This window comes from Punica granatum, chromosome 8 (assembly GCF_007655135.1).
Source record: "Punica granatum isolate Tunisia-2019 chromosome 8, ASM765513v2, whole genome shotgun sequence".
In the NCBI taxonomy this organism is placed as follows: Eukaryota; Viridiplantae; Streptophyta; class Magnoliopsida; order Myrtales; family Lythraceae; genus Punica; species Punica granatum.
The window spans coordinates 21225424-21239427 of NC_045134.1; the positions used below are offsets into that span (position 1 = coordinate 21225424).

Here is a 14004-nt window from a genome sequence, read left to right on the forward strand (position 1 = left end):
TTTGGTACAAACTCGAAAAAAAAAAAAGAACATGCTAATAATAAATAATATTTTAATATGGAAAAGAAAAAAATAATAATAAAGGTCTACTCGCCCCATAGGGGAGATGAACTCGTTTTAATTATTTTATAAGTGATTTTCAACCCTTATTTCTTTTGAGATGAATTCGAGTTTTATGTATAGAGAAATTTTACGATTGTGAGAGTTTTACTACTTGATGGGCCAACCCAATTTGCTGAATTAGTCGAAACTCATTGGACTTCTAGATATCATGCTCCAATACCCAAAAAGAAATAGAAAAGGTAAATAGACCGATAATACTACTTTAATAGATAAAAGTAAAAAAAAAAATTGAGGCAAATTCGAGTCTTGTGCTAGGAAAAGGATTAACGATTGGGAGAGTTTTGCCATTTAGTAGGCTTAGCACGGGCGGGATTACTCGGAACTCATTAGACTTTCGAATATCGTGCTTTAAAACCTAGAAAGAATTATAAAATGAAAATAAACAAATAATACTATTTTAATAGATAAAAATAAAAATAACTAAGGCGAATTCGAGTCTTGTGTTAACTCCAAGAGTTTGGCCTAGTGGTAAGGAGAAGTTTAAGTATCCACCCGATCCTGAGTTCAAAACTCCTGAGCCACCGAAGCGCCTTTGGCGTGATTACCCGTTCCGTGCGTTGCCGGAAGTTCATGAGCCTTGGGGATTAGTTGGGCGAAGCCCAGACATCCCGGGTTAGCCAAAAAAAGAAGAAGAAGAAGAATTCGAGTCTTGCGCGTGGAGAAAATTGACGATTGAGAGAGTTTTGCAACTTAGTAGGCCTAGCACAGCTGAATTATTCGGAATTCATTAAATTTTCGTATAAACTCAAAAAAAATATTGAATATGTAAATAAAAAAATAATATTTTAATATGAAAAAAAAGTATAAAAAACAGGTCCATCTCCCTAAGGTCCAGTCGCCCTATAGGGTGAGATGGACCTGTTTTAATTGTTTTATATAAAAAATTGTAGGATAACTGGATGGACCAAGCTCTTCAATACAAGAAAATTAAATAATGGAAAGGCCAGGATATGAAGCCAACCATCCAACTGTAATATCATTTTTCCTTTTTCGGTAATACAACAAAATAGAAATCATAACTGTTAATGCAGGGATACGATAGTCCCATCACGAGAATCAAACCTCTAATATCTCGGTTGGTAGGCGAGAGCGTGCATCACTGTAGTGCACCCTTATTAATTTTTAGGAACGTGCGACATTCACCATTGAACTCATAAAATGCTGAATGAACTGATTAAACAAAGCAGATTAATTGGGGTAGGCTTCAATTATCGAGGGAAGAGAGGGGATCTTGATGATGTTGTAACGAGGGAAGCCTCCTTCTGCCAAAAGGTTCTTCCACTCGAGCTCGGTCCTCTCCTTCCCGCCCGGTTGGTGTGCAAACATCATCACGTCGAATATCGCGGCTATATCGTCGAAGGGCCCATTTCCTTCCGGCTGTAGAACCAATTCTACTATGATCAGCTTCCCCAGTGTCTCGGGTATTGCCTTCCTGCAGTTCTTCAGGATCTTCACGCAGTCTTCGTCTCCCCAAGTGTGCAACACGTACTGCATAAATAGCAGCGGATCTAAATTTCAGAGAATTATGATTGTATGTTACGTCTGAAATGGCGAGATCAATGCAACTACACTAGGCTTGATTTTTCATGATTTATTTTTGAGAATTAACAAAAGAGATTTGATCAATAGATGCAATAATTGTTAAGAAAAACGACATGGTTACCTTCAGGACTATAGCATCCCCAGCAGGAACGGACTCAAACATGCTGCCGCCGACATGCTCAACTCCTGGGTAAGCCGGTGCCGTGGCCACAACATGTGGCAGGTCGAAGTTGATCCCTCGAACGTCGGGGTTGGCCTTCACAATCTCGGCAATCATCCCACCGGTCCCACCACCCATGTCCACAATCGTACCGACGAACTCAAACCCGTCCTTGTAGGCTCCCAGGATCGCCTGCATAACGGTCTTGGTGTTACATTCCATCGCATCGTTGAACAACTTGTTAAAGGAAGGGTTCTTCGATGCCATCTCCCACATCTCTACCCCGTGCGCCTTCTTAAACGGCATTTCTCCTGTTCATGTAAGTTGGTATATCTTGTGTGAGAAAACAGTAAATTAAAATAATTTTAACATGCTTAAAACAGAAACACATCTACCAATGGTGTAGCGCAGTGGCATACTCCTACGCTTAGTAATCAAGAAGTTCCAGGTTCGATATTCGTTGTAAAACTATCCGTACATCTTTATTAATTATTAAGATTTATATTTCATTGTATTAGGTCACAAACGTTCCTTGTAACCAATAAAACAAATACGCATCTTTCTTTTTTATTCTTTTTAATTAATGAAAACAGTTTTTTTTTTTTTTGGCATACCTTCTCTGATACATTGACCGATGCAATCCCACGTAGCCAATAGGAGAGGGTGGCTCTGCATCATGACCATGGACGCGAGGTTCGACTCGAACCCAGTCACCAGCCACCTCGACGCATATGTGAGCCCGTAGAGTGTCTCTCCGCCTTCCGATGGTTGATAGGAGGCAAAGATGTCTCGGCGGACGAGCAGCCTCATGATTCGAGCAAGGGACGGAATGTCTAGGGACGAGGATCTACTGATGGAAGAGGCGATCTTTTGCAGTGTGATTGGCTGGCCGTAGGAGTTTATAATATCTGCTATGCGGAGCTCCACGGCGCATTTGAGAACCATCGAGTCCGCAAATCCGAACAGGTACCGCCATATAGCTACCTGCCCTTTCACCATCGCCTCGGCTTCTTTTGCCTCCATATATATTTGGGAGCTGTAATTGGAGTAGAAGAAATGGATTATGGACGTCTCAATCTGAACAAGGAAGAGGTGATATAAATAGGTAAGAGTGAACCGCCCCACAGCACCCCCCTAGCTGTCTTGTTTCGCAAAGTCAAAAGTCCAAATTCGGTTTTAATTAAGTTGGTTCACGTGATTCAACACTTACTCCCGTAAGGTTTCAAATTCGAGTCCTATGAATAAGAAAAATCCATTACTGAAAAAGTTTTATCTTTTAGAGAGCCGATTCAGCTCGATCTTGAATATCTTTTAGAGGGCTGATCCGGCTCGATCCTGAACTATTCGAGGTCCATTACTGTTCTGCCCCCTCCAACAATTTACATGTCAGTCATCTGCTTGATCTCATCGGCCGCTTCACTGAATCCATATGGCCAGACCTCTCTTCTCTCATGCCATCCTTCTCCTCTAACTAACTATGGTACGCCCAATATATTGCTTCCACACATATTGAATCTTGTCTCGATCCAGCTTGATGCCAATAATTATCTTCTCTGGCCGAAATCACAATTTGAACCGATCATGATTTGTCATGATCTCTTCAACTACATCAATCTCTAAGCTTGTTCTTGACCATCAAGGTACTTTGTGAACCCTCTCTAATTCAGCTTGGGTTAAGACCATCAGCGTCTTCGCATGGCTTGATAAATGCAACACTCTCGATCAAAAAACTTCAGGAAGTTCATGATTTGCTGACTTCCCGTGAAATTTGGGGCGCTCTTGCCAAGCGGCTTGTTGATCAGTATGCTGCTAAGGAGATTGCACTCGAGTTGGAATTAACCAAGAAATGATTGTCGGTCCTTTAGGGACATCCGGCGGCGAGTGGGGTGATTTTCCCCACCGGCACCACCCTTTTTTTTTTATTTCCCAAACTTATTTACTATTTTTATTTTAAATATCCGCTTTTTTAATTTCCAAATTTACTTAATATTTTTTATTTAAATATTAAAAATCAATTTTAGTCTGTCATCAATTTAATTTCTATTCATGATGTTAGAAATATCCTAATTTTACTTTCAAGAAAACATATGATTACTTCATTCTAATTGGGCTTCCGCATACTAGGATTCACGTCGATAAAATTAGCAGGACCTTTGTATTCATTTAGAAATTTCTTTATTCGGTGGTGAGTGGAGTGATTCTTCTCACCCACATGGCCCTTTTTTTTTTAGTCATTAAAAAACCTGATTCAAACAATTACCAATTTAGTTGGCCTTTTTTACTTGTAACGCTATAAATATTCTAATTTTATTTCAATGACAGGCAAACTTACCCACCTTATTGTCTGAGTGAGACTAATAATCACCTAAACTTTGACATGGCCATAACCGCTTAATGAATTTTAAACTCCTACACTACAAGTAAAGTTTATCCACTTAAAATTAGTAGGATCATTTATTTACTTATTTATTTATTTATTTAAATTTTAATATTTTTAGTTATTTTTTTATTTACGTATAAAAAAATATTTCAATTATTCATCAATTCAAATAGCTTCTTTTTATTTGTGACGCTAGAAATATCCTAAACATTTTAAGTGAAACGCGAGGATACACTCTACTATTGACTAAGACTAATTCATGTTTCGGTTCTAACTTGGCCATGAACACGAGATATTTGTAATGAATATTGAAACTAGACAATGCAAGTATATTTCGTCCACTTAAAATTACCGCCTATTATTGAGATCATCGATTTCTAATTAGAAATATTGATGTAATTCTTGAACTCCCCAACGAAGCGCGGGCAGAAATTAGCTAATCTATTATAGGTATTTAATTTAGACTCCTAGGCATAGTGGGACCAGAGATTTTCATTCATTTAATGAGAGCATGCCACATAAGCGTCTTGGGTGAATTATCTCTTCTATTCTCCTTATTGAATGCCTGCATAAAATGTCATCAAATCTATTTATATTACATTAAAGTTGGCTCCCTAAGCTCGAGCGATAAGAGACTTTCGTTCCTTCAATGAGAGGTTGCCACGTCAAATTTTAAAGCATTTCCTTGGCTTGTGAGTAACCGACCCTTGAAGTCCTAAAATTGAATTAGATTATACATATGTAACTGTTGTAATAAGCATTTCATTTATTTACTTCGAACAATTTCCCTATTGCCATAACTTCTCAATCTCCGATCGTTCTCTTCCCATCTCTCTCTCAGAGTTCATCTCTCTCGTAACCATCATGTTGGCTCTTTTCCTTCTCTTTCTACTAACCCCATATTGTTCACTCTTCTAACCCATGCCGCCAGGGGTACGAAAGGATTACAATCATGGTTGTCAGAATCGTGATTCGAATTGTAGAATCGTACGATTCTACGATTCGAGGGGGGTTTTACGATTCCGATTCAGGTGGCTGAGTCGGAAAAAGCAAAATCGTATGTGAATCGGGCTGTGAATCGCGGAATCGGACCGATTCCGCGATTCCGGATTCAGTCCTGTCTCGGGCGAAGCCCAACTCTAGTTCGGGCCCTCGGGCAAAGGCCAAGCCAGAGTCGGGTCGAAGCCCAGCTCATTGGTCCTGAGCCCGACACCTTTTTTTTTCCCTTCTTTTCCCTTTCTTCTTCTTCTTCTTCGCAGGCATTCCTCCTTCCCGACTGTGCCCTAATCGGTTAATCCTCCAAGTCTCCGATCGTCCAAGCTTCCTCAATTTCTTCTTGTTCCGTTGTTCAGCATTTCTTCTTGAAGTTCTTGTTCTACCAATGCCGATTTCTGCTTGTTCCGAGTCTTCGACGGTCCGAGTTTGAAGCTTCGGCCTTCTGCAGTTCTGCCTCCGCAATCCATGACGAGAAGTTCGGACAAATTCAATTCCTGTTTTTTCTCCTTCGGATGCTCATTCTTGACAGTAGTGAAAGCAACATGTACCAGTAACTGGATGTACGTCCATGAACTTTATACGACAAGCTTACCTTTTTCACCTGCCCACAAATCCCACTCACAGGTCGAACTGCCGCACCTTCAAACCTTGCAATCTCAAGATCTGAAGTAAACATATCCTTTACGAGGGCAGTCTTCTTGAAAATCTTGCAAGGGTAACCGACCAGCTTTATTTTCTTCATTATCCGTGCCGCATGGTTAAATTCAAGAATCACTACAGTTGCTGTTATTTGAAATGCTGCCTAAACAAATAGAAAGATTACAGCTGATCTGGAGTCTTGCTCAGTTGAAGCTTCAACCATTATGTTATGACTTATGTTGTTAACTTTTTATTTAGGGAGTTTGAGTTATGATTTGGACCTTAAATTTCGATAATTTGTAACGATATTTTGTGTTTTTATGACTTATTATTTATTTGTTGGTTTGTGGTCTTTATTTGAATTAACAAGGATTGATATTTTTTCTCAGGAAGGTATGCTACATATATATATATATATATATATATTTAATTACAGGTAAAATCTTACGATTCACGATTTTACGACCCTCGACCTATTTTAGGTAGAATCGCGATTCTAACAACCTTGATTACAATAATAAGAATACATGAAGTATGAAGGCCTAATAAATACTAATAGAAGAAGATGATGAACAATATCAAGATTACACGAAGAATGATGTCTACAAGAAAGTATACAATAATCTTCCTAAAATCACCGCCATGTGAGGTACGTAATGTTCAAATACAAGAATCACTATAATTTTCAAATAATATTGTGCGCACCAGAATTTCGTCTCGTCGGGGTACGCATGCGCGCGCCTAAATGCAACGCGGCTTGGTAGTGTCCACCTTCCCGGGGACGCGTGACGGACACACGTGAGAAGGAGTCGCCACTACCTGTTTACGACCCGAAGGTCGAGGGCCGGTGAGTTGTCCGGGTCTAGGGGTACGGGGTACACCTAATTGCTAAGGCATATGGTCTGCGAAACCCGAGGTTCCGAATTCGGGGGTTCTGTTACATGCGAGCCTATATCTCGCATGCCCTATCGGTACTCTAGCTTGTCTAGGCTTGCCATTTTTTATTTAATTACCGCTTAATTAAGTTCCGCTCATTTTACGCGTTTTGACACCGTAAATTCGAATATACACTTGGACCGTCCACTCTCCGACCGGGATTATTACATGAATAAATATGCATCATAAAACCCTTACATTGTTCTCTCAAATAAAAGACAAGCTATAATGACTAAATCCCGGTCGGTTCGCATTTGGCCATGATTTCACTCATGCTCACCGTATAATTTGGAAAAGACCGAAAATTAAATTAAATGCGCACTCGGTGTATGGGGGTATTGGATCCCGTGATCGACGGTTATGGGCGTTGGACCCAGTGTGAATCGAGTCCTAAAGGATCGGGCCCGATCCGCATAACAATCAAGTGCAAAATATGTAACAAGCAAGCTCAACTAAACAATCAATGGGGTTTTGTTATCGCCGAATTTACGTGAATTAACTGATTATTAACCGGGGTATATTGGCATACAAATCCTACCTTAAAACAAACAAAAGGGTGATGGATAGGGTATGTAGCATTCAGCATTATTTAAACGGACCCAACAGACGTGATGTCCATAGTCAAGTCTCGAATGTGTGGGTTGTTTTTAGATTATTCGGTATCGTGACAATATTGCTTTTACAAATTAAGAGTGTTTTTCACCTAAAAAACCAAAACCTAACCCTCTATTTGACTATTTGACCATGTTTGATTAAGCCGAGTTTGAGATTAATCCGTTTTCCCATGTTTTAACCCGTTCTAAACACAAACCTACACTAGAATTATGGCAGGACAAGAACCGATAATCATACCCTTGAATCGGTAAATATGTGTGTGCATGAAAATCAAGATTACGCTGTACGTATCTCGGTGCTTTAGAAATTGTGAATTTTGAAAAGGGCATGACTAACAGTTCTTGGACTGTCGACGCGATTACAAATTATTAATCAATTCGTGCAATCCATTTAAAGAAATCAAGTGATTTAATTTAGCCAAATTTAACGTCCCGATTACCCCGTATGTAGAATTTTAGGTTAATTAGAAACTTGCCGAATGCTTTAGTCTACGGATTTCGAGCCGTCGAGATGGCCATTAGTTGACCGCCCGATAAACTCTAATTTCCGATATGCTCGCATAATTACAAAATTGAAATATTTAAATGGGGCACATGCATTGTCGGTGGGTGATCCAAGTAGAAAAGGGCAGGATATTTTAGAAAATGTCCAGGGACTAAATTAAACGATTTTAAAAGAGCAGGGACTGATTTGAAAATTCTAAAAAATTGGGGACTGATCTGAAAATTCAAAAAGATTGGGGACTGATTTGAAAATTCTAAAAAATGGGGACTGTGTAAAAAATTACTGAAAGTGTCCTAGGGCCTATTTGAAATGAATTTGAAAATTGGGACTGATCTGAAAATAAAAACAATGGCCACAGGACTAAACTGAAACAACTTGGAAAGTTTTTTTTGGGATGTTTGAAACATTCTGGGAATTCCAGGACTGATTGGGAGATAGTAAAATGACTGGGACTGGATTGAAAAGAAATTTTGAAGTTTGGGGCAGACCTGAAAAGGGTGAAAAATGGCCTAGGGACTAAACTGAAACAACTTGGAAAGTCTTTTGGAACGCTTGAGAAATTCTGGAAAATCCAAGGACTGATTGAAAAATAATAAAATGTCCGGGACTTGGTTGAAAATAAATTTTAGGGTTCGGGGCAGATCTGAAAAAAATAAAATGAGTCCTCTGGACAGAAATGTAACAAAATGAAAAGTTCATAAAATCGAGTTCGGGACAAATCCGATCACCCACGCGACCCAAGAACACTCAATTCACATTATATCCAATTAAGCAAGCAATAATATTCAGGAAATGAGCCCTAATTATGCCACTAAGTTGAGAATTTACCTAATTCGGAAAGTTGAAGGGCCTCTCTGTAAAAATAAAAAAATCGCCAGATGAATCGGACCAAATCGGATCGGACCGGATCGGATCGGACCGGACCGTCCGAAGGAAAACCGCCCGGAAGAGCGCTGGGCCGGACTGGGGAACCTTGGGCCTGAATGGGCCAAGCCTGCAAAGGAAGAGAAATGGGCCGAGGCCCGTTAGCCGAAGGGCGGCCGGGATCGGGAGGAAAGCGGCGGCGACGGGCTGGGGCCGGCGGTTCTCGCTCCCTGGACGCCTCGACGACGGCCGGAATGGACGTGGGGGATAGCTCTGGGCGCCGCCGATGCTTCGCCGTGGTCGATCGGGACCTCACCGGCGCTTAATCAGTCGGAATCGGGGGGAAAAGGTTACGGTTTTCTGGCGGAAGCTCCGAAACTCCGATTTCAAAATCCGCCAAATCGAGAGCCAATTTTCTGATTTCGTTTGCTGGGTCGTGTTCCTCCCCACCCGAATTGTATTTCTGTTCATTTAATTGCGATTCCATTCCCTTTTCCGTTAAGATTTCGGCCGATTTGGCCGAAAATCGCGAAAATCGCGATTTGGGCGTTCTGGGCCGGCGGGAATCGCGGGCAGCAGGCGAGAGCTGCCCGGCCCCTGCCCGGCCTGCCCGAACTGCCCGAATCGCTCATTTTCTTTTTTTTCAAATTAGGGCCGGCAGGTCACGGGCAGCCGGTCAACGCTGCCCGGCCTTGCCCGGCCCTGCCCGAGATTTTTCTTTTCTTTCCTTCTTTCTTTTTTTTTTCTTTCCTCTTTCTTATTTATTTATTTATTTTTATTATTATTAATTAATTAATTAATTAAATTTTTTTTTTAAAAAAAGGTGATAAATAGAAAAATGACAATTTTACCCCCCCTGGAGCCGATGGACCGAAATTGGGTGCTGACAGCTTGCCCCTCTTTGGTTGCGTGCTCGGATAGAGGATGCAGCCAAAGACTATGAGAAGCACCTCGTTTGATCCTAGCGATCGTTTGGCCTGTTGCAAAATAGTGCAAACCATAAATTAGTAAATGTAGACGCATACTTGAAGGACATTAAATGCGGACACGAAGTCTGAAAAGCAGTATATGCGGACACGAAATCCGGAAAGCAGTAAATGAGGACACGAAGTCCGAAAAGCAGTAAATGATGACACAAAGTCCTGAATGCAGTGGACACGGACACGAAGTCCGGAATGCAATGAATGTGGATACGAAGTCCAAAATGCAATAGATGCGGACGCGAAGTCCAAAATGCAGTGAATGCAGACACGAAGTCCGGAAAGCAGTAAATGAGGACACGAAATCCGGAATGCAGTAGACTCGGACACGAAGTCCGGAATGCAATGAATGTGGACACAAAGTCCAAAAAGCAGTAAATGAGGACACGAAGTCCGGAATGCAGTAAACACAGACACGAAGTCCGGAATGCAATGAATGTGGACACGAAGTCCAAAATGCAGTAAGAGGCGGACGCGAAATCCTGGACGCGAAGTCCAAAATGCAGTAAGAGGCGGACGCGAAGTCCTGGACGCGAAGTTCGAAAAGCAGTAAAGATGGACACGAAGTCCTGGACGCGAAGTCCGAAATGCAGTAAAGATGGACACGAAGTCCTGGACGCGAAGTCCGAAAAGCGGTAAAGATGGACACGAAGTCCTGGACGCGAAGTCCGAAAAGCGGTAAATGTGGACACGAAGTCCTGGACGCGAAGTCCGAAAAGCAGTAAAGATGGACACGAAGTCCTAGACGCGAAGTCCGAAAAGCAGTAAATGTGGACACGAAGTCCGAAAAGCAGTAAAGATGGACACGAAGTCCTGGACGCGAAGTCCGAAAAGCGGTAAGGATGGACACGAAGTCCTGGACGCGAAGTCCGAAAAGCAGTAAAGGTGGACACGAAGTCCTGGACGCGAAGTCAGAAAAGCGGTAAAAATGGACACGAAGTCCTGGACGCGAAGTCCGAAAAGCAGTAAATGTGGAAACGAAGTCCTGGACGCGAAGTCCGAAAAGCAGTAAAGGTGGACACGAAGTCCTGGACGCGAAGTCCGAAAAGCAGTAAATGTGGACACGAAGTCCTGGACGCGAAGTCCGAAAAGCGATAAAGATGGACACGAAGTCCGAAAAGCGTTAAAGATGGACACGAAGTCCTGGACGCGAAGTCCAAAAAGCAGTAAATGTGGACACGAAGTCCAGAATGCAGTAGATGCGGACACGAAGTCCGAAAAACAGTAAATAAGGACACGAAGTCCAAAGAACGGTGAATGCGAGAGTAAGAATCACTGTTATGAGGTAGCGTAGGGCTATTTGTTCGGTGTTAAGCCGGTATTGTGTTGAAATAATGCAGTGATAACTGCGCCCTGTCGCTGGTCGTGCGCCCATGGGTTTGTCTGGCGGAGTTGACGTGTGCTCCTTTTTGGGTCCTTCACCCGAATAGGGACTGCGACTTGTCGAACGAGACAGACATACGCCCGCTCGGGGAGACGCCTCCCGGGATCTGTACACTCAGACCTGTATGCAGGAAAACGATAACCAACGATCGTTGTCAGTCGGGCAGAACTTGCTGAAATTGCGATATGTAAAGAAATCTTTGTAATGATATTCCGTGAATTTAGATTCAGTGGCCGTTCGAGGGGTGACCGCGTCCCCGAGTATGACATGTATTTGACTTGAAGGAATGGCCTTTGCAAGACGGGCATGACCCGCAGAGTTTTTTGCATGAAGGTAAAAGGAAGGATCTTTAGGAATTCTCTAAATCAAGGATACGACGATTTAAACTCATTTCGAGGCATGTCTTGAACCCGTAGAGTCGAAGAGAGTTTGCTTGCGTTGAAAACCGCTAAACCACTACTTGTCATAGCTCCACACGAGGTATCGCAGCTCTTTCGTGGTTGAACCGACAATTTCCCCTAATTTTTGCCCAGGCCGCAAAACGCGCGACGACCTGACGGGGTATTTTATTTTGACTTTTCTCTCATGAATGCTCTCCTTTTGCTACGACCGCCCAAGATAGGGTCCGATCGCACCTCTCGGTTCCTTTAACTTTTGCCTAGGCCGCTCTTTGTGGGTTTTCAGCCTAGCAAAGATATAATTCATGCTCTCCTTTTGCCACGGCTCCCCTTTGCGGGATTTTAAGTCGTGCCCCTCATTCCCTAATTTTTGCCTAGGCCGCCTCGAGAAGGTTTTCAACCTAGCGGGAAAATTATTTTTTTTCTCTCAGAGATGTTCTTATATGGAAGGATTGGATGGAGATGGCATAAATGCTGATAATAGAAAAATGTGCTGAAGTAAAGCGGGCGCGCAGCCTGAAGAATACGGAAGAAGTCAAGTGTTGGAAATGCGAGTTGTAACTGCGGGGACATGCAACGGCTGTAGAACGACGAAGCACCCAATCAGGGATAGTACTTCTTAAGGGCATCGGCGTTGACTGGGAGCGCATTTTCAGTCCCGTCCATGTCGCTTAAGATAATTGCCCCTCCGGAGAAGACTTCCTTGACGACAAAAGGCCCGTCATACTTGTATGCGAACTTGCCCCGAGAATCGGGTGTAATATGTAGGACTTTCCGCAGGACGAGGTCACCGGGTTTGAACTTGCGGTAGCGGACTCTCGCATTGAACGCACGGGCCATTCTCTGCTGGTAACATTGGCCGTGACAGAGTGCCGTTAGTCGCTTCTCGTCAATGAGATTGAGCTGTTCACAACGTTGCTTCGCCCATTCTGCTTCTTCAAGTTCGGTTTCGGCGAGGACCCTCATGGAAGGAATCTCCACTTCGATCGGGAGGACGGCCTCCATGCCGTAGACCAAAGAATACGGGGTTGCCCCGGTTGAAGAGCGGATAGATGTTCGGTATGCCAAGAGCGCGAAAGGAAGCATCTCGTGCCAATCTTTGTAAGTCACCGTCATTTTCTTGATGATCTTCTTGATATTTTTGTTTGCAGCCTCCACTGCACCGTTCATTTGGGGACGGTATGGAGTGGAGTTGCGGTGATGCACTTTGAATCGCTCACAAATCTAGTCAATGACCTTGTTGTTCAGGTTCTTGGCATTGTCGGTGATGATCGTCTCGGGAACTCTGTATCGGGCGATGATGTCACGCTTGAGAAAACGTGCCACGGCATTTGCTGTGACTGAAGCAAGCGTTACGGCCTCGATCCACTTGGTAAAATAGTCTATCGCCACCAAAATGAATTGGTGTCCGTTGGATGCTTTGGGGTTGATAGGACCGATCACGTCGATACCCCACATTGAAAAGGGCCATGGGGCTGCCATCGGGCGCAACTCGTTAGGCGGTGCTTTGATCTGGTCGGCATACACCTGGCACAAGTGGCAATGCTTGACGTGTTTGAAGCAATCGGCTTCCATGGTGGACCAAAAGTAACCCAAACGCATGAGTTTCTTGGCAAGCATAAGCCCGCTCATGTGGAGTCCGCAACTCCCTTCGTGTATCTCTCCCATGAGACGTTGTGCCTCGACTTCGTCAACACACCGGAGTAGTGTGGCGTCGAAAGAACGGCGATAGAGAGTTTCTCCACTCAGGAAATAATGTGCTGAGAGTCGCCGAAGTGTTTTTCGATCACGACGGTTAGCGAATGTAGGATATTGACCGGTTTGCAATAAATGCTTAATGTCTTCGTACCAAGGCTGCTCATCGGTCGCTTCGATTGCGTCGCAGTGAGCAGGGCCTTTGGCGATCTCGATCTCGAGTGGTTCAATGAGGTTTTCTTTCGTGATGCTCACCATGGATGCGAGCGTCGCGAGTGCATCTGCAAATTGGTTCTTGATGCGAGGTGTGTATGTGAATGAGATTTTCTCGAAGTTCTCCGCTAACTCCTCAAGATACTCGTGATATGGCACTAGTTTCTCGTCATTCGTCTTCCATTGCCCCAGAGTCTGGAAGATTGTAAGCATAGAATCCCCGAACACTTCCAATTCCTTCACCTTGAAGTCGATCGCCGCTTGCAGGCCAAGGATGCATGCCTCGTATTCGGCCACGTTGTTGGTGCAAGGAAAATCGACTTTTACTGCAATCGGATAATAACGTCCGTCGAGGGATATCAGCACTGCGCCGATACCAGAACCGGTGGAATTCACTGCGCCGTCGAAATACATCTTCCATGCGAATTTGTTCTCCCCACTTGGAGAATCCCTTCGTCCCGAAAATTAGAGTTGATTGGCGTATCGTCTTCGATTGGGAACTCCGCTAAGTGATCTGCAATTGCCTGCCCCTTAACTGATGTACGGGGCACATATTCAATGTCGTACTCCGTCAG

General features: G+C 43.3%; 1 protein-coding gene across 1 annotated transcript; it reads right to left on the reverse strand.

The window, feature by feature from the left end:
* Window positions 1-1086: 1086 nt before the first annotated feature.
* On the reverse strand, window positions 1087-2848 carry LOC116189127 ((R,S)-reticuline 7-O-methyltransferase-like). The gene is made up of 3 exons (XM_031518658.1): window positions 2440-2848; window positions 1787-2136; window positions 1087-1611 (listed from the first exon to the last, which is right to left on the reverse strand). Exons 1-3 carry the CDS (start codon window positions 2846-2848, stop codon window positions 1312-1314), a joined length of 1059 nt encoding a protein of 352 aa, XP_031374518.1. The 3' UTR covers window positions 1087-1311.
* Window positions 2849-14004: the final 11156 nt, after the last annotated feature.

Bases quoted from the DNA above. Each gene is read 5' to 3' on its own strand.
- LOC116189127 (XM_031518658.1), bottom strand. From the start codon at position 2,848: ATGGAGGCAAAAGAAGCCGAGGCGATGGTGAAAGGGCAGGTAGCTATA. The intron at 2,137-2,439 runs GTATGCCAAAAA...TTACATGAACAG, and splicing joins CGGTCAATGTATCAGAGAAG to GAGAAATGCCGTTTAAGAAG. The intron at 1,612-1,786 runs GTAACCATGTCG...CTATTTATGCAG, and splicing joins GGGATGCTATAGTCCTGAAG to TACGTGTTGCACACTTGGGG.